The sequence below is a fragment of the Macrotis lagotis genome, chromosome 1 (genome assembly GCF_037893015.1).
Source record: "Macrotis lagotis isolate mMagLag1 chromosome 1, bilby.v1.9.chrom.fasta, whole genome shotgun sequence".
Taxonomy (NCBI): domain Eukaryota; kingdom Metazoa; phylum Chordata; class Mammalia; order Peramelemorphia; family Peramelidae; genus Macrotis; species Macrotis lagotis.
Genome location: NC_133658.1, coordinates 653,724,657 through 653,747,942, shown reverse-complemented (window position 1 = coordinate 653,747,942; position 23,286 = coordinate 653,724,657). Strand labels below are relative to the sequence as shown.

The 23,286-nt window shown below is 33.9% G+C and overlaps 1 protein-coding gene across 1 annotated transcript in view; it reads left to right on the top strand.

Annotated features, from left to right (window-relative positions):
• The window catches only part of PLCL1 (phospholipase C like 1 (inactive)), a 417,242-nt gene that overhangs the window by 340,684 nt on the left and 53,272 nt on the right, over positions 1-23,286 (top strand). Inside the window, exons 4-5 of the mRNA XM_074215381.1 lie at positions 17,559-17,634; positions 18,473-18,582. Of these exons, the coding sequence (XP_074071482.1) occupies positions 17,559-17,634; positions 18,473-18,582 (186 nt within the window). The remainder of the gene's footprint in view (positions 1-17,558; positions 17,635-18,472; positions 18,583-23,286) is intronic.

The following is a 23,286-nucleotide window of genomic DNA, read 5'->3' as shown; positions in this document are numbered from 1 at the left end:
AAATTGTTTCCCAATTTACTACATTTCTTTTTATCTTGATTATAGTGGGTTTTGTTTGTGTAAAAGCTTTTTAATTTAATGTAATATAAATTATCTAGTTTGTCTTTAATGGTGTTCTCTATCTTTTCTTTGTTCATAAACTGCTCCCCTTTCTAACAATCTGACAGGAAAACTATTACTTGGTCTTGTAGTTTGCTCATAATATTGTCTTTTATGTATAAATTCTGTTCCCATTTTGATCTTATCTTGGTATACGGTGTGAGATTTTGGTCTAATGCAAGTTTCTTCCCTACTAACTTCCAATTTTCCCAACAGTTTTTTTTTATCAAAAAGAGAGTTTCTATTCCAGAAGCTTGGACTCTTTGGGTTTATCAAACAGCAGATTACTATGATCATTTGCTGCTGTCTCTTTTGCACCTAATCTGTTCCATTGATCCACTACTCTATTTCTTAGTCAATACCAAACAGTTTTGATGACTGTTGCTTTATAATATAATTTAAATCTAGTAGGGCTAAGCCGCCTTCTTTTGCACCTTTTCCATTAAATCCCTGGAAATTCTTGACTTTTTATTTCTCCATCTGAATTTAGTTACAATTTTTTTCTAACTCATTAAAGTAAATTTTTGAAATTTTGATTGGTAGGGCACTAAATAAGTAGCTTAATTTAGGTAGAATTGTCATGTTTATTGTATTAGCTTGGCCTATCCATGAGCAGTTGATATTTCCCCAGTTATTTAAATCTGATTTTATTTATGTGAGCAGTGTTTTGTAGTTGTTTTCTGAGTCTGCCTTGGCAAGTAGGCTCTCAAGCATTTCATATTGTCTGAAGTTACTTTGGATGGGATATCTCTTTCTAGCTCTTGCTGCTGTATGTTGCTAGTAATATATAGAAATGCTGAGGATTTATGAGCCTTTATTTTATATCCTGTGACTTTGCTAAAGTTGCTAATTATTTCCAGTATTGTTTTAGATGAATTTTTAGAATTCTTTAGGTACACCATCATGTCATCTTCAGAGAGTGAGAGTTTTGTTTCTTCCTTCCCAATTCTAATTCCTTCAATTTCTTTTTCTTCTCTTATTACTAAAGCTAACATTTCTAACACAATATTGAACAGTAGTGGTGATAAAGGACATCCTTTTTTTCACCCCTGATCTTATTGGGAATACCTCTAGCTTATCCCCATTGCATATGATGCTTGCTGATGGTTTCAGATAGATGCTGATTATTATTCTAAGGAATTCCCACACTCCCTAGTGTTTTTAGCATGAATGGGTGTTGTAATTTGTCAAAGGCTTTTTCAGCATCTATTGATGTAATAACGTGATTTCTGACAGGTTTGTGATTAATATAGTTAATTAAACTAACAGTTTTCCTAATATTGAACCAACCCTGCAATCCTGGGATAAATCTTGCTTGGTCATAGTGTATTATCCTAGTGATAATTTGCTTAAGTTGCTTTGCTAAGATTTTATTTAAGATTTTTGCAGCTATATTCACTAGGGAGATAGTTCTATAATTATCTGTTTTGACTCTTCCTAGTTTAGGTATCAGCACCATATTGGTGTCATAGGCAGAATTCTGTCTTTACCTATTTTGCCAAATATTTTATATAGAAATGGAACCCATTGTTCCTTAAATGTTTGCTAGAATTCACTTTTGAATCCATTTGGCCCTGGAGAATTTTTCTTAGGGAGTTCAATAATGGCTTGCTGAATTTATTTTTCTAAAATAGAGATATTTAAGTATTTAATTTCCTCTTTATTTATCCTGTGCAACTTATATCCATTTCACTTAGATTTTCCAATATAGTTAGACAAAAAAATTCAGAATTTTACTTTAATTTCCTCTTCATTGGTGGTGAGTTCACTTTTTCATTTATGATACTAGCAATTGGGTTTTCCTACTTCTTTTTTTAAATCAAATTGATTAGATTTATCAATTTTATTGTTTTTTCATAAACCAACTCAGTTTTATTTATTAGTTCAATAGTTTTCTTGCTTTTGATTTTGTTAATTTCTTCTTTAATTTTTAGAATTTCTAATTTGGTATTTAATTGGGGTTTTTTAATTCATTCTTTCTCTAATTTTTTTAGTTGCATGTTTAGTTCATTGATTTCCTTTTTCTCCAATTTATTCATGTAAGCATTTAAAGATGTAATATATCCCCTGACAACTGCCTTGGCTGTATTCCATAAGTTTTGGTATGTTGTCTCATTATTGCCATTATCTAGGATGAAATCATTAATTCTTTCTATAATTTGTTGTTTGATCTACTCATTCTTTAAAATGAGGTTATTTAGTTACCAGTTTTCTCTCCCTGGCCCATTATTGCATGTGATTTTTATTGCATTATTATCTGAGAAGGATGTATTCACTAGTTCTGCCTTTTTGTATTTGATTATGAGGTTTTTATGCCCTAGTGCATGGTCAGTTTTTGGTAAGTGCCATGTACTGCAGGAAAAAAAGGTATATTACTTTCTATCCCCATTCAACTTTCTTCAAAATAAGTACATTCTTTCTATCCCCATTCAACTTTCTCTAACTTTCTCATGTCTAGGTTTTCTAACATTTTATTTACCTCTTTAACTTCCTTTTATTTTATGGCTAGATTTATCTAATCTGAGAGCAGGAGGTTGAGTTTTGCTGCTCTCCCAGCAGTAGAGTTTTGCTGTCTATGTCTTCCTGTAACTCATTCAACTTCTCTAAGAATTTGGCTGCTATACCACTTGCTATATTTAGTATTGAAATTGCTTCACTGTCTATGGTAACTTTTAGGAGAATATAGTTTCCTTCCTTATCTCTTTTAATGAGATCTATTTTTGCAGCTGCTTTGTCTGAGATAAAGATTGCTGCCCCTACGTTTTTTCCCCTTTTTCCCTTTCCTCTTTATGTAATCTCTCATCTTCAAATGAATCTCATGTAAGCAGCATGTTGTAGGATTCTAGTTTGTAATCCACTCTGCCATTCACTTACACATTGTGGGATAGTTTATCCAATTCTCATTCAAAGTTATATTTACTAACTCTTTATTTCGGTCAATGCTATTTTCTCTCTGCCTATATTTTTCCACTTTTTTCATTTTATCCATATTAATCCTAAATACCCAGTATTTTGTTTCTGAATACCACCACCTTCATTATGTTTGCCCCTTGTATCCAACCCCCTACCCTTTCTTTCCCCTTTCCCTTTTCCCCTTTTTCCTTCTGTTGTTCTTTTTTTTCCCCCTTTCCCCTTTTAATACTTGAAAGTTAAGAAGAGTTTTTTTTTTTTTTAGGTTTTTGCAAGGCAAACTGGGTTAAGTGGCTTGCCCAAGGCCACACAGCTAGGTAATTATTAAGTGTCTGAGACCGGATTTGAACCCAGGTACTCCTGACTCCAGGGCCGGTGCTTTATCCACTATGCCACCTAGCCACCCCTAGAAGAGTTTCTTAACTTAATTGAATGCATGTTTGTGAACTTTAAGCCAAATCTGATGAGAGTAAGATTCAGGCAGTTCTCTCCTCCTCCTCCTCCCTTCTTCCTCTCTATTGCAATAGTTCTTTGTACCTCTTTATGTAATGCGATTTACCCCATTCAATCTACTGAATCCTCCTATCTCTTTACTCTCCCCACTTTTTAGGGAGATATTGTTTTTAAATCATTCTATCAGAGTCATGGATAATTCATGAGTTTCCATTACTTCTGGCTAAGTATATTCTCTCTAATAGAGTTACAATTCTTGAGAGTTTTGAGAATCTTTCTCCCAGATGGGGATATAACCAGTTTCATCTTATTACATAGAAGTTTTTTTTTCTTTACCCTTTTTAAAAAAAACCTTTTCATGTGTCTCTCAAGTCTCCTGTTTTCTATTTAACTCTGGTCTTTTCATCAGGAAAGGTTGGAAGTCTCCTATTTTGTTAAATGTCCATCTTTTCTCCTGGAAGAGAAGCCTCATTTTTTCCACATAGGGAATTCTTAGCTGCATTCCCAGCTTGCTTGCTTTTTGGAATATCGCATATCAGGCCATTCAGTCCCTTAACGTTGATGCAGCCAGGTCCTATGCAATCCTTACTATGACTCCTTGGTATCTAAATTGTTTCTGGCTACTTGCAGGATTTTCTCTTATATCTGATAGTTCTGGAATTTGGCCACAGTATTCCTTGGTGTTTTCATTTTAGGATCTCTTTCCAGAGGGGATCAATGTATTCTTTTGATAACTATTTTGCCCTCTGGTTCCATGATATCAGGAAAATTTTCCATCACTAAATCCTGTAATATTGAGTACAGGCTTTGTTTTATCTTCAATATTTTCAGGAATCCCAGTGATTCTTAATTTGTGGATCTATTGTCAAGGTCAGTTGTTTTGCCAATGAAGTATTTTACATTTTCTTCTGTTTTTTTGGATTTTTAGACTTTGTTGAAAAGATTCTTGTTGTCTCATAAAGTTATTAGTTTCCACATATTCCATTCTTTTTTAGAAGAATTTTCTTCATTTATGTTTTAGCAAGTCCTTTTCCAATTGGTCAGTTCTATTTTTGAAGCTTTCCATTTGCCCAATAGAAGTTTTGAGAGAATTATTTTCTGTTTTCATTTGCTCAATTGAGGTTTTGAGAGAATTATTTTCTTTTCGTATTTGTCCAATTTTATTTTCCAAGGATTTTTTTTCTTGTGAGATGTTACTTTTCTCTTGCAAGGTGTTAATTTTCTCTGGAGTTTCTTTTCCCAATTTTTCCAATTGATTTTTAAGCTTCTTCCTGATTTCTTCTAGGAAGTCTTTCTGGTCTGGAGACTAATTCATATTCCATTCAGAAATTCCAGATTTCTCTGGGTTAGGATTTGTGCCTTAAAACTAGTTTTCAATAAGTCAACTTTTTTCACTGACCTTTCTTCCTTTTCCTAAGATCTTGTGCTGAGGGAGGGGCTGGTTCACAGAGGTTTGGTGTTGAGATCCCTAGAGGCTTTGCTCACTGGGCTTAGTAACTCCAAGTGGGCCAGCCAGTAGGGGGTGCTGGCCACTTTCTGTGGAATATCTGTGTCCTTGATTTGAGGCCCTCTCCCTAGGCCTGGAGGGCATCAGGGTGTGGTGCAAGTGGATACTGTTATCCTTGAACAATGTGCGCTGGGCCTTGGGTCAAAGTAGTTAATCTCCCTATTCAGTTCACACCTGAACCTAAGCTTGGGGGTGGGGGATTTTACTGCATTTGTTCTGGGATGAAAGTGTGGAGCCCAGGGCCCTGAGTGGAGCAGATCCAGCACATCCAGCCACACTCTGCAACTCTTTGTGTTGGAACTTGCCCTCTAGGCCCACTGGAACTCCCTCATCCTGCTCATATAACCAAAGACTCTGGGCTGGTCTCAGGTTAGTCCTCAGGCTTCACCCCACTGCCTCTGTGCTGGCTCTCTGCCCTCTGCCCACAGATGGCCCACACTCTCCTGAGACAGTCCTTGTTGGTAGATGTTCTTCTCCTAGCTTCTTTTTCCTGGGTTTTATTGATTGAATTTCTGTTAAGGGGTTTCTTTCATATTATTTCTGGGGTAAAACCAGGAGACCTTAGCACAGTGCCTGCTTTCTCTCTGCCATCTTGGCCAGAAGTCCCATGCTTTTGTAATGATTGTATGCAAACTTAGGGCAGCTAGGTGGTACAGTGGATCAAGCACTGGTCTTGGGGTTAGGAGGACAGGAGTTCTAATCCAACCTCAGACACTTAAATGATCTTGGGCAAGTCACTTAACCCTGATTTCCTCCTTGCATCCAGGGTCATCTCCAGTCGTCCTGAGTCATTTCTGACCACTGACTCAGATGGTTCTGGAGGAGAAAGTGAGGCTCATCACTTAGCACAGCCCCCCATTCCCTCAAATCCAATTCATCTGCTTGTCATAGCGTTACCTTTTTGATTCTTCAAGAATGAAGGATAAGGGGAGGCTAGGTGGCTCAGTGGATTGAGCACTGACCCTGGAGTCAGGAGTACCTGAGTTCATATCTGGTCTCAGAAACTTAATAATCACCTAGCTGTGTGACCTTGGGCAAGCCACTTAATCCCATTGCCTTGCAAAAACTCAAATAAAAAAATGAAGGACAAACATCATCCATGCTTATGTATTTCCCTACTCATCCTTTACCTCTTAGTTTCCATGACTTCCTTCAAGACTTAGCTCAAGAGGGCTTTCCTGGTGTTCCCAACTGCTAGTTCTGTCTCCTCTGAGATTGCCTTCCATCTATTCTATGTCTTGTTTGTATTGGATTTTCCAAAAGTTGTTTCCGCACTAGAATGTAAGCTCCTTGAGGTTCTTGTTTAACATTACTTTGTAATTCAAGCACTTAGCCCAGTATTCTATACACAATACACAATTAATAAATTCTTTTTAATAATCAGTTAGCTTTATTGCCTGGTTTATGACGCATTTCACTCATTTAAGATTTCAAGATCTGAAAATCTACCAATCTTTTTTCTGACAAATTATCGTCCAGCTAATAAATCCTAACTTGTAATAATAAAATTAGTTTCTTACACCTGATTTTAAGACTCTTTCTGTTTCCTCATTTATATACACCTCTCTCTCTCTCTCTGAATCTCTATCTCCCCATTACATTTCATCTTATTTGATTTGTCCAACATTCTAACTTCCTGATTATTTTTGGTCTCCTTCCTGGTACTCACTATGTTAATTTTTTCTCCTTGCATTAACAAATGCAATTTTCCTTTTTATAGTTCTAGATGTTTCATTGATGGAAAATATATGACCAATGTTTTATTTTTTAAATGTTCAGAGGAACAAATGGCACAGCATTAATTAATAACAGAATTAGATTGCCGGACATTATCCTTCTTAAGAAAGACAACTTACAATAGATGTTTAGATAAATAACTGAAAAATAAAGACAATGCAATCATCTATACAAGTACGTAGTTTTCTCCTGAGTGGACACCATGTACCAAGGGAATAAACCTTGCTACAAGTTCTCTAAGTTTCTTACTCTCCAAACAATATTGATAACTGAAAGGAAGAGAAAAGAGGATTGAGGACTGATCCAAAGCAAACCTTAGTTGCCTGGGGGTTGCCAGTTTACCAGAAGTAGGCCAGGTTCCATCCAAGGTTTTGCTGGAGATCACGTTTAGTCTATATACCAATCTGATGAGTATACCATTTGTGCTTTATTTAGGTTATTGATCAAAAATAGTAATTAAGTGCAAGTGTATTTATATTCTAGCATAAGAAGAAACCTGGATCCTTAGGGCACCACACTAAAGACCTCCTTCTAAGTAAATATGGGATTATTTTTTTGTTTGGTCATTCAACCAGTTTTGAACCATACTATCTTTGAGCATATAGCTCTGTCCTGTAAATAATAATAATAATAATAATAATAATAATAATAACAACAGATATTTTGTTAAAATCCAGGTAAACTATAACTGTAACATTTCGTTGGTCTTTTTTTCTAATAACCTATTGGAATAGGAAATATAATTAGACTGGCCTGGTCTGTTTTACATAAACTTTTGATGACTCTTTTTTGATCAGGCTTTCCTTTTTTAATGGTCCAAAAACAATTTCTTTAATATATTCTGGAAAATTTCCAGGAAGTAATCATGCTCACAGAATCCCAATTCTTTCCTCTTCTGAATATAGGGACAGCATTTGTCCTCCTTTGGTCTTTTCGCACACCTCTTATTCTCTGATATCATTCATAGTGTTTCAGCAATGATATCTGTAGTTTTAAAAAATGCTATGATTCGTAATTTAACTGAGTCTAGTGACTTGAACTTTTCAAGGGCACCTTCACATTCTCTTATGATCTCCCACATTGTCCCACACTTTGAATTAAACTCCTTTTTAAGTCATTTTGGTTCTAATCTTCTCTGTCTACAAAAATGATTCCACTCGGTAGAGAAAATAGCAAAATTAGAATCGAGTAGTTATGTCTGCTGTCTGTTGCCCATTATCATGGTCCTAACTACTTTGGGCAGCGGTCCTATCCTTTCTTTGATCCTCCTCTTTCCCCTCTGGGGGAGTTTTTCTGGATTCATGCCTTGGTAAGAGAGCAGAACTCTCTATGGCTATTGTCAGAGCAACAAATAGCTGCTTCATTACCCTCAGCAGGGAATCACCAATACCCACTACTCATCACTGCTTCCTCTAACCCTTACCAGATGACTCTTGACAAAATCAATTTGACACTGTGTAATGGAGCTGATGAAACATCTTCAGAGTTGGCAAGAATTTCTATTGGATGCCAGCATTACTTGAACATTGGATACCTAAGAGACATTAAGGAACAAACAAGGGTGATCCATGTGGCAACTGGGTTTTAGTCCATGGGAAATATACTTATAAAAGAATATTCCATTCAAAACAAATATAGATGTCCCTAAAGCAATAACACAAAGGAGTTTTCTCCTGGTTAATGTCACCTAAATATCTACTTAGTGATTTTCAATATTGATTATGTTTTGTATCCAAAAGAATAAAACATATAAAATTTGATGTCTGAATTTGTTAGAAGTAAAATGAATATTAGATAATACAATGAATATAAAGTGCTTTGCAAGCTTTAAAGTGCTATATGTGTCAGGCTTTTGTTTTGTTTCTTTGCTAAATGTTATGCAAAGATAATTTTTATTGGCTATTTCCTCCCTACTTATACTTGAACTAATTATGGATCTATAGTCTCACTTATGCATGACACTAATATCAAGAAAATTAATTAAAAATCACATCTAAAGAATCATCACATTAAATTCATGGATTATTGTTCCTTCTTCTTTATGGTTGAATGACAAATAATGTTGATGAATAAATCAATGTCTACCTGAGAGAGGTCTTTGGTGGAATTCCCTCCTCAATCCTTTTCCATTTAACCTATTTGTCAAGACTGAATGAAGTCTTAGATGCCATGCTTATCAAATGACAAGAAGTAGATTATAATAGATAATTGACACCATAATGAAGATTTAAAATGCCCTTGACTTGTGAAGGTGATAGACTGAATTGTTTAAGACAAATTTAATTGGGACAAATGGCAAGTGCTATACTTCTTTCATAAGGTTGAGAAGCATGGTGAGCTCATTCATATTTAAAAAAAAACCCTGAATATTTTTCATGTGCTGAAAGCCAAACATGAGCTAATATCACGAAATGAAAATAAAACAAAATTTAATGCAAGCAAAAAGCTTGCATTAATAGATGGGCTGGTTGGTAGGTGGTGATTTTCTCATCACTAGAAGTTTCAAGTAAAGGCAGGTTGCCCATTGGACAAGGAGATCAAAAATTAGAGTGGATTCCTTTTCAGAGACTAGATAAATAGATAACAACTAAAAGTTTTTTCCCCTAGTTCTGAGATTCTCAAGAATGACTGGAGTGATCAGGAAGGAGTTTGTGGAATAAGTAGGAATAAAAATGATAATTTGTGGAAGGAGTAAACTATATAGCTTGAAGATGTAAAAGAAGGCATTTTAGGAGACAACAGACACAACATAAGCAGTCATGAAGATGGAAAATAGTTATTTTCTGTTTTCTTGCGATAGTGACTAATTTACCTACTGTGGAGGAGCGGTATATGGGTTGACAAGTAGTGTTAAATAAAGTTGAACAAATAATGTCAACTCTAGATTGTGTAGAGCTTTAGCAGCTGGTCCAAAAAATGGGAGCTATTGAAGATTGTTGAAGAAAGGAATGGGATTATGGAAGTGATGTCATTTGTCTTAGAAAGAGAGAATTGAAATTTTTTTTACTCCTTCCCTAACACACAGTTTCACATGTACACAATCTGGATAAAGAGATACACAAATAGTAATTATAGACAGCTAGATGTCATAGTAGAGACTCCAGGCCTTGAATCAGGTAGGTTTATTTGTCTGAATTCAAATTTGGCCTCAGATACTTACTAGCTGTGTGACCTTGATCAAATCATTTAACCCTGTTTGCCTCAGTTTCCTCATCTGTAAAATGAGCTGGAGAAGGAAATGGCAAACCACCCCAGTATCTTTGTCAATAAAACTAAATGGAGTTGGACATAACTGAGATGGCCAAACCACAGATAGCTGTGCTTATTCCTATTTATTGATTTATATGACTTGACTAAATATGTAATTTCATTTGTATAGGGAGTTGCTAGTGAAGTAATCCTGTTATCAGTGAAAATTAACACCTTCTCTGCACCTTATATTCCTAGAGAATTGTGGGGGATTCTGAGAGGTAGGGAAAACCAGGGTCACAAAATCAGTATATGTCACAGGCAGGATGTGAACCTTTCTTCTTGGCTTATAGCTGAGTTCTTTATTATGTCAAATTTCCTTTATACTTATGTGATATGGTATTAGGCTGTGGAAAATTTTAGCTAAAAATTAGGTATAGCAGTGTCTTACTATTGGACAGAAATGATAAAGATGTTTAGATTCCAAGAGGTAAACATCACAATATGAACATGAAGAATAATTCTTCTACTATATGTTACACAGATGAAATGGAACAGGCTGTTTTACTCAGTTTGAGATGATGTGGAAAACATGAAGAAGTAGGACAGAGAAGCCTAATGCATATTGAAGATTAGATTCTTCGTAGCCAAGGCTAAAGAAACAGGGAATATCTAGCTCCAAAAAGAGAAAGTGAGTGATGACAGTGTTTATATACAGGAAAGACATTAATAATAATATATTTATGAGACCTCAGGGCAACCAAAAGGAAACAAATTTGAGATGAAGCCATGAGTTCTTTCCAAAACAAGTTATAGAATTACTTTTATAAAGAGGACATTTGACAGGAATGGTTTAGTTCTGGTTGGTTCAAATATAAAGAGGAGGGCTAGATGATACTTCAAACTTCTTTTCCACAGAATCACAGAATTTTTAATAGCCATCTGGTTTAACCCATAACTTAAAAAGGAATCACAACTCAGAAGTCATCCAGTCTCAATTTGCAATCCTCCAATGAGGAGATCCAACTTTGTCTTGAGACAATCCATTCCACCTATCCCTGGGTAGCTTTAATTTTTAGGAAATGTTCCCTTAATATAAAACTAAAATTTGTCTCATTTCAATTTCTGTATATTATTTCTAACTTGTGTGCCAAATAAAACATTATTTAAGGAATGCTAACTCTGGGGCTGCTAGATGGTGTAGTGGATAGAATACTGGCCCTGGAGTCAAGAATACTTGAGTTCAAATCCGACCTCAGACACTTAATAATTCCTTAGCTGTGTGGCCTTGGGCAAAACCACTTAAACCCATTTGCCTTGCAAGAAAAACCTAAAAAAAAGAGGAATGCTAACTATATATATATATATATATATATATATATATATATATATATATATATATATATATATATATATATATATATATATATATAATTAGTTTTTTGATGGGTCTTTGTAAAGCAAAGGATCAATCAATAAAATAACAAAAATTTATTGATCATCCACTATGTTCCAGACATTGTGTTAAGTTCTGGAGAAACAAACAGAAAAATAAGACAGTTTCTATCCTCAAGGGACTCATGTTCTGCCAGAAGGGAAGATTGTATCATGAACTGCAATGGAAAAATTATTGAGCTTGGAGTTTTGAAGACCTAAATTCTATATATAGTTTTTCCTGCTAACTGGCAGAGTGACCTTAAACAAGTCACATAATTCAAGTCAACATTATGTTAGATTAATTTTTTCCTAATATTAAAAATAAAATCTCTATCGTAATGTAATTTTGTCTCTCTAGGCCTCAGGCTCTTCTTTCCTAGAATTAATTATCAGGACTTGATATTTGTTTCATTCAGCTTAGCTTTCTGCAATCCTAAAAATCTACAATATGTCATTTATTTGACATTTAGTTGAAACTTTGGAACATTCTTTGAGCAGGAATATTTCCCTTATCCATGTTTCATCCAAACATGTCAGCTATTAAGCTTTTAGACTAAATCAGTTTTAAATTTGCTCAACAGATCATAAAACTCTTAAAATTATTATTGAAACTAACCCAGTATCCCATGGAATAAATTATAATTCCAAGATTACAAATGTTGAAAACAATGGACAAATAAGAAGCTAGCTTTGACTTCAGGTTAGGCACTTTTAGAAGCTACAAAATGAATTCTAGGTAGAACAGTGAGATGGAAGACTAGAATTTGTCAGGAAAGAAATAAGTATTCATTATATATCTATTATGTGCTAGGTTCTGTGCTAAATATTGTACAAATATCTCATTGGAACCTTTTTTAATTCTTATTTTGCAGTTAGGAAACTGAGGAAAAGGGATCAAATGACTTGCTCAGGGTCACACAGCTAGTAAATATCTGAAGCAAGATTTCAACTTGTCTTCTTAACTGACATAGTTCTTTCATTTTTAAAGGAGAAATTCATCACTAAAAGAACTATGTCATGTTTCCAAAGGCAATCTAATCTTCTATTCCCCTATGCAGTCTACACCCAATGCATTTCTATTTTCAGAGTCTTTCCAAAACAAATGTAATGATAAACAAATGCTATGAAGTGTATATCCAGCTCATTATCATAGACTGACAATAGGCATTCTTTATCCTCTAGATTTTTCTATATCTCTCAGTATTCCATCAACAAGGACAGTAGGCCAGCTCAACTAAGTGAGCTTGGCTCTACTCTAGGAGGCTCTACAATGTTCTGAATGAGCAGTCCTAGACCTTATCCTTCTAATAGAAATATATATATATATATATATATATGTATATATATATATAAATTAATAATCTGAATAATGAGGCACAATAGGCATTTAGATGTTTTTGTGTTTCACAATCATACAATTTTGATAGTTGAGTTGGTCAAGAAAGCAAGATAATCAAATAAAAAATTCACTCAAGCAGAAATTGAATTACTCAATCTAGTTACTGATGTAGAAGTAAATATATAAGAACCATGTACACACAGTATATGTATATATATATAATATATATATTTGAATACATGTTTATGTATACTCATGTTCACATGCATATATGTTTATGGATGAAGGTATATATCTACATATATTTGCTCATTTGATCCTCATCATAATCTTTTGAAATAGGTAGTATAATTAAACTTATTTTATAAGTGAAGAAACTGAAGCTGAGATTTGCCAGAGTCCATTTAGGGTTTGAAGTAGGTTTACACTTATATCTTGCTTCCAAATTCAGTAGCCTTTTTCATTAAGCTACCTAGATAGGTGCTTCTACATAAATGTTTATTTATTTATTTTTAGTTTTGTAAGGCAGTGGGATTAAGTGATTTGCCCAAGATCACCCAGCTTGGCAATTACAATGTGTCTGAGATAGAATTTGAACTCAGGTCCTCCTGATTCGAGGGCTGGTGCTCTGTCTACTGCACCACCTAGCTGCCCCTACATGTAATTAAATTAAACTGCATTTTAAAACAATAATCATGTGTCTTTTTAAATTTTTGTTCTCCAGGCTGATTATCTCTAGTTATCTTCATTCTTCCTGTGGTTTCTAGTCCTCATATTTTTCTGTTACCTTTCTTTGAATATACTGGTTTGTCACTGTTACTCCCAGAATGTGGCATCAAAAATTGTGTGTGTGTTTATGTGTTTGTGTGTGTGTGTATATGTGTGTGTGTCTGTGTGTGTGTGTCTGTGTATGGTAGATTTATTTGGGTGTTTTATTGGGTTTGTTATGTTGAAACAAAAATTATTATTTGAGAAATAAAAATGTAAGAAAATGTATGTTACCCAGAACTGAACATCATTCTCCATGTGTGGTATGATTGATTAGTAAAGAGAAAAGCAGCATGACCAACTTTTCCCAGACATTTACTTTCCATTTGATGTATCCAAAAATTGATTTAGCTTTTTAAAATTAGGCATATTACATTTAATTCACAGGGAGACTTCTGTCAAAATCCTAATTTTTCCTCACTCCAAACTGCTATAAAGTAGTGCTTTTCCAATTTGATATTCATGCAGATCTTGGGCAGGAGTTTACATTTATCTCTATTAACTTTTATCTTGTCAGATTCAGGCCTCTCTTTATACCTGCCAAGGTATTTTTAAATCCCTAGTTTGTCATCCAACCTATTATCATTCCCTCTTTCATATCACCAACAAATTTGATAAACAAATCATTTTAGGCAAGCAAGTTATTGATAAAAGTATTGAGCAAGACTGAGCCAAAAGAGTCCCAGGCATCCATTGAGAAATTCTTTCCAGGTTGGTATCAGTCCATTTATAAATGATTTGGGGATTTAGTTTTTAACTAGGGTACATCTCCCAACCTGTACAATTATCCTGTCCACATTTATTAATTTTGTTCATATGATGAACTTTTAAAAATATGACCTTAAATATATTACTCGTGTATTAGGTCTAGAACATTTCTTTGATTGCCCAGTCTAATAAAAAAGGTAATAATGTCAGTTTCATATGATATTCTTAGTGATATCACCTTCTATTAATCACCATTTAATGTTTAAGAGTAGTGCCAAAAAGAATTGGAAATTGAGGGGATACCCATCAATTGGGATCTGAGCAAATTCTGGTATATGAATGTGATGGAACACTCTTGTTCTATAAGAAATCATGAGAGTCAGAATTTCAGAATAGTCTGGAAATATTTGCAGGAACTGATACTGAGTGAAGTGAGCAGAACTCGTAGAACATTACAGACTAACAGAAACAGTGGGTGATGATCAGTTATGATGAACTTGTTCATTTCAGTAGTACAATATCAAAGACAATTCTAAAAGACTTGCGATGGAAAATATCATCCATATCCATAAAAGGAACCATGGAATTTAAATGCAGACAAAAAGTTTACTATTTTTAATTTTTAAAAGCTGTCTTATATATTATGTTTTTTTCTCTCTAATGTTTTTGTTTTTCATTTCTATTTGATTCTTCTTTCACAATATTATTAATATGAATTTATGCTTAACAAAGTTATACATGTAAACCTATAGATTATTATTAGATTGCTTTTGATCAGGGGGAGGGGAAGGGAAGGGAGAGAGACTGAAAAATATGAAACTCAAAACCTTGCAAAAAATTGTTGTTGAAAACTATCTTTACATGTGGTTGGAAAAAATAAATTGAACATTTTTTTTTAAAAAAGAGTGCTAAGTTTATAGTTACCAGTTTGCAATGTCAGAAAATTTATATCCTCTATACTCTTAAACATGCTTATCAGGTGACCAACTTCAGAATTCTCCCCTTTACTCATGCTTGTTTAGAAATTATTTTCATTTTTGACATTGTACAAAAATAGGATCTGAAATGTTTATAAAAGATAGAGAAAATTATGAGAATCTTGGTATCCAATGAGAACCAAAACCCTGAAGTTTGGAAACATATCATTGTTAATAGCTTTCTCAATTGTTGGGAGGACTTGTTTTAAAAAACCAAAGTGTCCATAGTTCTCAAAAGTTGAAGTCCGGGAAACTTATTGTAAATTGCTTATATTTAATTAGCAGCACTTAGAACTTACTGGGGCAGCTAGGTGGTGCAGTGGTTAGAATACCAGAACTGAAGTCAAGAAGACTCATCTTCCTGAGTTCAAATTCTGCCTCAGACACTCACTAAATAGGGGATCCTGGGAAAGGCACTTAGCCCTGTTTGCCTCTGTTTCTTTATTTGTAAAATGAGCTGGAGAAGGATATGGCAAATCAATCCAGTGTTTTTGTCAAGGAAACCCCAAATAAGGTCATAAAAAGTTGGACACGACTGAAAAGTAGCAAGCAATATTAAGCATCATTCAGTGATCTCATCCTTAGGAGTTTTTCTTTTAATTATTTATTTCGAGTACTCTGGAATTTAATTTATCTAGGCCAAGAAATTCACTCTGACATAGAGTGTTAATCATACTTCCCTCACATATATGACCTTGTTTCCACCTCTTCCAGTTTTCTAAGGAAAGACCAATAATTTCTAATGATAGTTGTTTTACTCCTCAACAGTACCTCCTTAATGCTGTTAAAAATAAAGCCAGTCTGATCCTCTAAGCTCCTCACTGGCTTAGAATTAAGAACATCTCAGAAACTGACTTCCATGATATTTCATTGTTTGGTTCTATTCTTTGTATTCTACCTTCTCCACCCCCCCCCCCCATTTCTGAACTCTTAAGTCATTCCTTTCCTGGTTTTCTTCTCTATCGCTTTCTGTGCTATGTTACCTTCCTGGTATTTTTCCACACCGTTACCTCTTCATTTAAAAAAAAAACAACCCAAAATGTCTTCTTTATTTTCCTTTCCTTTTCCCAAATCCTATTATTTTTTTCAAAGTTATCTGTTCTCTGAGATCTTTTTTTCCTGCATCTTCATCCTTTACTGAGCTCTTCTTTTTCTCCCAAGCTATGCTATCAGTCAGTGGAATTGTGAGGCTCAAATGAGATAATGAATGTATAGCAGTTTGCAAACCTTAAAATACCAAGTAAATGCCAATTCTTTAATACACTTGTTGTGGTTGTGTCTGTCTGGTGTAGATTTAATTCCCTGAACCTTCCATTGCATTCCTGTTGAGCTCAAGTGATGTTTATAGAGCAACATACAAGTTTACTGGTAAATGTTTAACACTAAAACTCTCCAAAAAAATCCACGAACACATGCTTTTAATTTTCATATGAATTATTAATTTTTTCTTAAGCCTGGACAACAAAATATTAAATCAATGTCTTGTGATGTTCAAATGATCACACTGAAAATTGAACAGTTGGCAGTTAGAGTTGACTCCGCTCATCCCTGCATATTAAATAATCAACCATTTATTATACCATGTGGTAATAAGCACTTCTAATCACTGAGACTATAAAGACAAAAACATGAAGCAATTCCTGCTTTTGAGAGGCTTATAGTCTACTAATGGAGACTAAATTTACAAATATTAGCATATAAAGAATAACTCTGAAAATAAAAAATAATAAATATCAGACAGTGAAATATAAAGTAAATAGGGAAATATTGGTGATTAGGCATTTGATTTTTTTAACTGATATTTTACTTTATTTTTCAATTACATGTTATGAAAATTTTTTGAACATTCATCTATTTGCATATTTATAGTTTCACATGTTTCTACCACTGTTTCTATCATTTCCTCTCCCCCTTTACAGTCTAGTAAAAGTTGTATGTGTATGTTTGTGTTTAACATGTTTACATATTAGTCATTTTGTGTAGGAGGAATTAGAACTAAGAGAAAAGAAAGAAAACAATGGGATACAAAGGAAAAAAATAAGTTTTAAAAAAGTGAACATAATATCCATTCAGATTCTGTTTGTTTGTTTTGTTTCCCTCTGGATGTGGATGGTGCTGTCCATAACAGATGTGCCAAGGTTGTTCTAGATCTCTGAACTGCTGAGAGGACCTGCATCCATCCTAGTTGATCAACTCACAATGCTGTTGTTAATGTGTATAATATTCTCTTGGCTCTGCTTCCTTTGCTCAGCAGCAGTTCATATAATTCTTTCCATAGCCATACTTTGGCTTAAGCATTTTATGACGTATTTTATATTCAATCACAATAACTTTGATTCATTTGTGTACTGTTTGATATGCATATACTTTACCTCCCTAAAATCTAATTTAATGATCTTGAGCAATAATTTCTTTTCTTTTTGTTTTGTGACAGATGATTCAAGAAAGCAAGTTTCTTATTGAAATGGCAGACACCATCCATGATAAGATTATTCAGTGTCAAAAAGCAGGTGATTATCTGATTTTTCTCTTTCTATTTTGTAGAATAAAAGTGATACCAATATGAACTTTGCCTGGACTTTTGCTTCATAGATATGAATTCATTGAGTACTCTAAATGGGAGCATTTTTAAAAGTGTGGAATAGTTTGCTTTGTACTTTTTGATTTATCAGTCTTTGCAAAGGACCAAAGAATTCTCAACTCCATTGATATTTCTGGCGTTATGAGACTTTCAAAATATATCTAAAGTTTTGAGGCATCTTTTCTATGTTTCTGCACTTTAGGGAACCTGTCACAACACCATCTAATAGAAACAATAACTAGGCTTTTCATAGGCCCCTTTAGCAGACCCTTGGAGTGCTCATTGACCCATTTATATCAATCAATAGTTAGGGACAATTTGCCAATATATGGGCCACAGGGATTCTACTTCCTATTCATTTATTTTCCCAAGGCTCTCCTACATCAGTAAGGCATAGTTGGTTTATAATAGGCAGTGGTGAAAATTCCAACATTAATGATAGACAGTAAAGCCACTGAAGTATGAGTGGCATCATAAGAAAAGCAGAAAATTATTTGCTTATGACTTGCAATCTTTGGTTTTATTCCCTAGGCAGGGATTGAATAGTAATAGCCCATTGACTTTCATTATTTATACATTATTGCTGTTGTAATTTTGCCCAATACATACCACTGTATATTCTGAACAAAAAGCTATTGATAGAGATGAATAAAAGAAATAAAAAGAAAGATTAATGGAGGTAAGAAAAATAGAATTTTTCACAATTCAAATATTCATGTTTAAGGAGAACATAATTTTCTGAAGTCTATTACATTCTACTTTCAAAGGGATGGAATTCCATGAAGAACTTCATAATCTTGGGGCAAAAGAGGGCTTGAAAGGAAGAAAACTCAACAAGGCAATTGAGAGTTTTGCATGGAACATTACAGTACTGAAGGTAAATGAAAAATACAGCTACCCCTTTGAACTTTTCTATTGTACCCCCTATTCTTACAACATGCTCAAGGGCTTCTCAGCTGTAGACGATGATTAAGGTCCCTTAGAGCTCTCTGTCGGCATATTGCCTGGTTCGTGCTCTGTGGGAGACATGGGAAATGCAGATTGAAATAAAAATTTTATCAAAATAGGGAATTAAATTTGCACATAAGACAGAGGGTTGCAGACATGTGACACCAAATTCTATTCTCTGATGCTTGGGTGTATTCTTACTTTAGTTGAACATTGTAAAAATTGATAGGGTCTCCATAGATTTGCTTGTGTGTACAATATGACCCAAGGGGGTGCTGCTGCAAGTTGCAGAAGGCAAGCTGCTGCTGTATTTCCTGAGGCACCAAGGACCATTTAATCTTTATAATAATCACCCCAACACTCTCAAATCTCGCCACACTCTCCTTGTTTGGCAATTGTTTAGGAAACCAGTTTGCCTCTATATATTTTGTGGGTGGCTAGGCGGTACAATGGACAGAGTATTGGATGTAGATTCAGGAAGACCAGAGTTCTAATATGACCCCAGGCACTTACTTAATTTCTTAATTTCTCTCAGTCTCAGTTTCCTCTTCTATAAAAGGGGAATGATAGCATTTGTCTTTTAACGTTGTGAGGATAAAATGAAATAAGATTTGTAAAGTATTTTTAAATCTTAAAGTGCTTATATAAATACTATTATCATCATTGTTATTTTTAACTGTATATTATTTTGGAGTAATGAGATGAAGGTACCACTTTTATATTTTTAGCCTGGTCAGATCACTTCTGAAATGTTGTTTAGTTCTGAAAATCATGTTTTGAGAAGGTCATTGAAAGATTGAGGTCATCCAAAAGAGGGTAACTAGAATGCTGATGAATGTTAGAGTTATCTTAAGAAGGCATGAGATGACTCAAGCAGGAGCCTTCTTATTGTGAACTCTTTAAGCAAAGTATGAATGATTTGTGTGAGGTATTGAAAAGATAAGTAAAGTTAGATGGTTGACCTAAAGTTCTGTGGATCTGTAAATCTACCAAATCAGAGATTCTGCAGAAATAAACTTGATTATGGCTTATTATTGATAAACTGTGGACTTGATGTGCTCAAGTATATATTTACACATATAAACTCAAATACTCAACATTTTACAGGCTTATAAAACATGCATAATTTTAAATAATGTTTTATTTTTTCCTCAATTATTTGTTAAAATATAATATTTACTGTTTATTTTTTTGTTTTAAATTCCAAATTCTATCCTTCTCCCTCTCCTCTTCCTGAGATAGTAAGCAACTTAATGTAAATTAAATATATGAATCATGTAATGTTAACATATTATTCATGCTGTGAAAGATTTGAATAATAACAAAAAAGAAAGGAAGGAAGAAAGAAAAAAAATAGCATGTAATCTGATGTAAGTTCTTTCTCTGGATGTGGATACCATATTTCATCATGAATCCTTTAGGATGGACTTGGATCACTGTATTTCCAAGAATAACCAAGTCATTCACAGTTCTTCATGTTCAATATTTCTGTTACTCTGTACTATGTTCTCTTGGTTCTGTTTGCATCACTTTACTTTAGTTCATGAACACCTTTCCAGGCTTTTCTGGTCATCTTGCCAAGTCTTGCATATCTTGCTATGCTTTATGTTATCCTAAAAATTCGCTGCAAGGGCTCCACTCAATATGCCTTCTAACTCTTGACATTCCATGGTACCATTGGGAAAATGATGGTTCCCACCTTGATCTTGCTACATGACTAATTCACCTTTTTTTTGAAAATCACACTTCTCCCTGATGATATCTTATATGTAATTTCTATGAAGCTCTTTATTGTTAATTTGCAACTATGTAATTGTGCATACCATGTTTTTTTCCATTCAACTTTAATTTTTCAGAGGTAGTGATATACCATTGAAGGAGAAGAGGGGTGTGGGTTGGATTGTCTTTGGGGAAACTGGACAGTGCTTTAATGACCCTGTTTCTCCCTGTTTATCTTTTGTTATTGTTTTAATATTGTATTTTGGTTGTTTTTATCTGCAACAGCATTCATCTAGTGATGCATACATCCAGGTTGTGAGTCACTGTTTATAAAAGTTTATGTTTTTAAAATAATATGATACCCGTATTCATGCATATAGGAAATGAAAGATGAGAAAGAACAACAAAGAAGATAACTTTTCCCAGAACATCAGATGTGTTATTTGAGACTAACTATGAAATTGCAAGGATTTTGAATTTGATGACTTGAGTGTTCCTTTTAATGATATAAATCATTATCTCTTTATTATCTAAAATATGCCCTTTGAAATTTTCAGTGACTAGAAAATTCAACACCCTATAATGAATATAGTTATGAACCTCTCAATTCAGTAGCATTTTTTAAGTATCTACTCTATGGTAGGTTCTGTACTAGGTGCTAGAGATATAAAGAAAGCAATTAAATCTGTCTGGTTCTCAAGGAGCTTATGTTTTACTTAGGAAGGAGGGGAAGAATAAAATGCAATGAAACAAGATTATACAAAATAAACATAAATAAATAATTGAGAGATGGAGAACACTATCACAACATAAATAATTGGAAGATGGAGGACACTATCAACTAGAGGGATTTAGAAAAGGCTATGTGATACTTAATTTTTGAACTAAGTCTTATAGGGATTTGAAGAGGGTAAACACTTCAAGCATGGAGGATAATTTAATTACATTGGTTCATGGACAGCAGACATGTAATTTATCTTTTGTCCTGAATAATTTGTTATTTATAATTTTTATTATGATAGATTTGTGATTTAATCAATGTTTATACATTGTATACTGTAGGGATACAGATTTAATCCCAACCTTTCCCTTTTCTCCTTTGATACTCTTGTCTATGTTCTCTGAGAATATCTCCACCATGAGTCCTCTCATTGTGAATGTATCTTTCCTCTCTCCGTTAATACATTGCAAATATTTTAGTATAGCCTTTGGGCTATTTATTGGTTAAACCCTCATACAAATATGTGCTTCAAATGATGTTATATGGCTTCAAGTCATAGAATACCATGGTCACTGAAGAATAAAAGTCGAGTGTCAATCAAAGATCAAGGGAGAGGCAAATGATAGACATGAACAGCCTGCCATCAAGAACTGAACAAGAGAAATGATCAAAGGATATAGTCATCGATGCATAACTAGAAAAGAAGTTGAACTGATCATGTTGCAGTATTGATATACTTGAAAAAATATTTTCACTTGGATTATTCTCAAATACTCTCCACTTTGAAAGTATAGAACAGAAATGTAATACTTTATATCTTAATTGAAAAATAGATTCGTTTTATTGTTGTGCCATTGTCAGAAAGCATATTATCTAGAAGAAATCCTTTTTTTCTAATTTAGACTAAGCTTTGGCAAAGGTAATATTTAAATTTCTGAGAAACTGTGTTTATGGAAAAATGACTCAATATGAGATATAACTATGCTTCTGGATGCTGCCTTAGTCCTGAAATTTGGAATTCTTTCCCTTATGTAAAAAGGAATTAAGCAGTATAGAAAGAAATCTCTCTAGAAAAACCAGTCTAATTCAATATTCTCTTGGATTCAACTTCTATCCTATCTTTGGCCTACATGCAAACTTTTAGGTTGCTGCTTAAGCAATATATAAATCAAAATCTCATTCTTTCTTATATTGGGAGCAGAGAACTTGAAGATACTATTTATTAGAGTGAAAAGAAGGGCCTAGAGACTAATTGATTCAATATTCAGTAGTAAAACTGTGTAAAATTATTTCTAGTTTCCTATGAGGATATAGCCTCATGTGTTAAGCTCTCTCTCTCTCTCTCTCTCTCTCTCTCTCTATATATATATATATATATATATATATATATATATATATATATATATATATACATATATATATATATATTTTAAAGTAGAGTTATAAATTTGCTGTTCGAGTGTGAACCTCCTCTCCCACTTCCCTAATAAAGTCCAGTGGCTTCCTATTACTTCCAATAGCATATACAAAATACTGTTTGGCATTCAAATCCCTTCATAACCTAACTCCCTGCTACCTTTCCAGCTTTCTTACATATTACTCCCTTACACATCCAATTTGATTCATTTATACGGATTTTTCTCTGACTATCCTTAATGGCTGGAATGCTTTTCCTCCTCTTTAGCTGACAACTAATCTCCTTGATTTTTTTTAAATACCAACTATACCCCTACCTTCCACAGGAATCCCTCCCAAATTCCTCTTTATTTCAGTGAGTTCCCTCTTTTAATCATTTCCTAGTTATCCTGTATATAGATTATCTTGCTTATATTTGTTTACTCATTGGCTTTTCCATTAGATTGTAAGCTCTGCTATGAGGACAAGGATTCTCTTTTGTCTCTTTTTGCATCCTCAATACTTAGCATAGAGCATGTCATATATTGTTTTTGCTTATTTATTGAGTTTAAGATATTCCAAATATTCACTCTAGTGCTTTTCTTCAATCATGTTAAGAACAAAACAACTTGAGTAGGTTTATCTTCTTCCCTTTCCACCTGTCACCTCCAATTCTTAGTAAAGTTCTGAGGTTTGTTACTTGATTGGTTTAGGTCTTGGGCCATTCATAGGATCAGAGATTTAGAGCAGGAAAGAATCACAAAAGTCATACAGTCCATCCATCTTAGTTTTCACAAG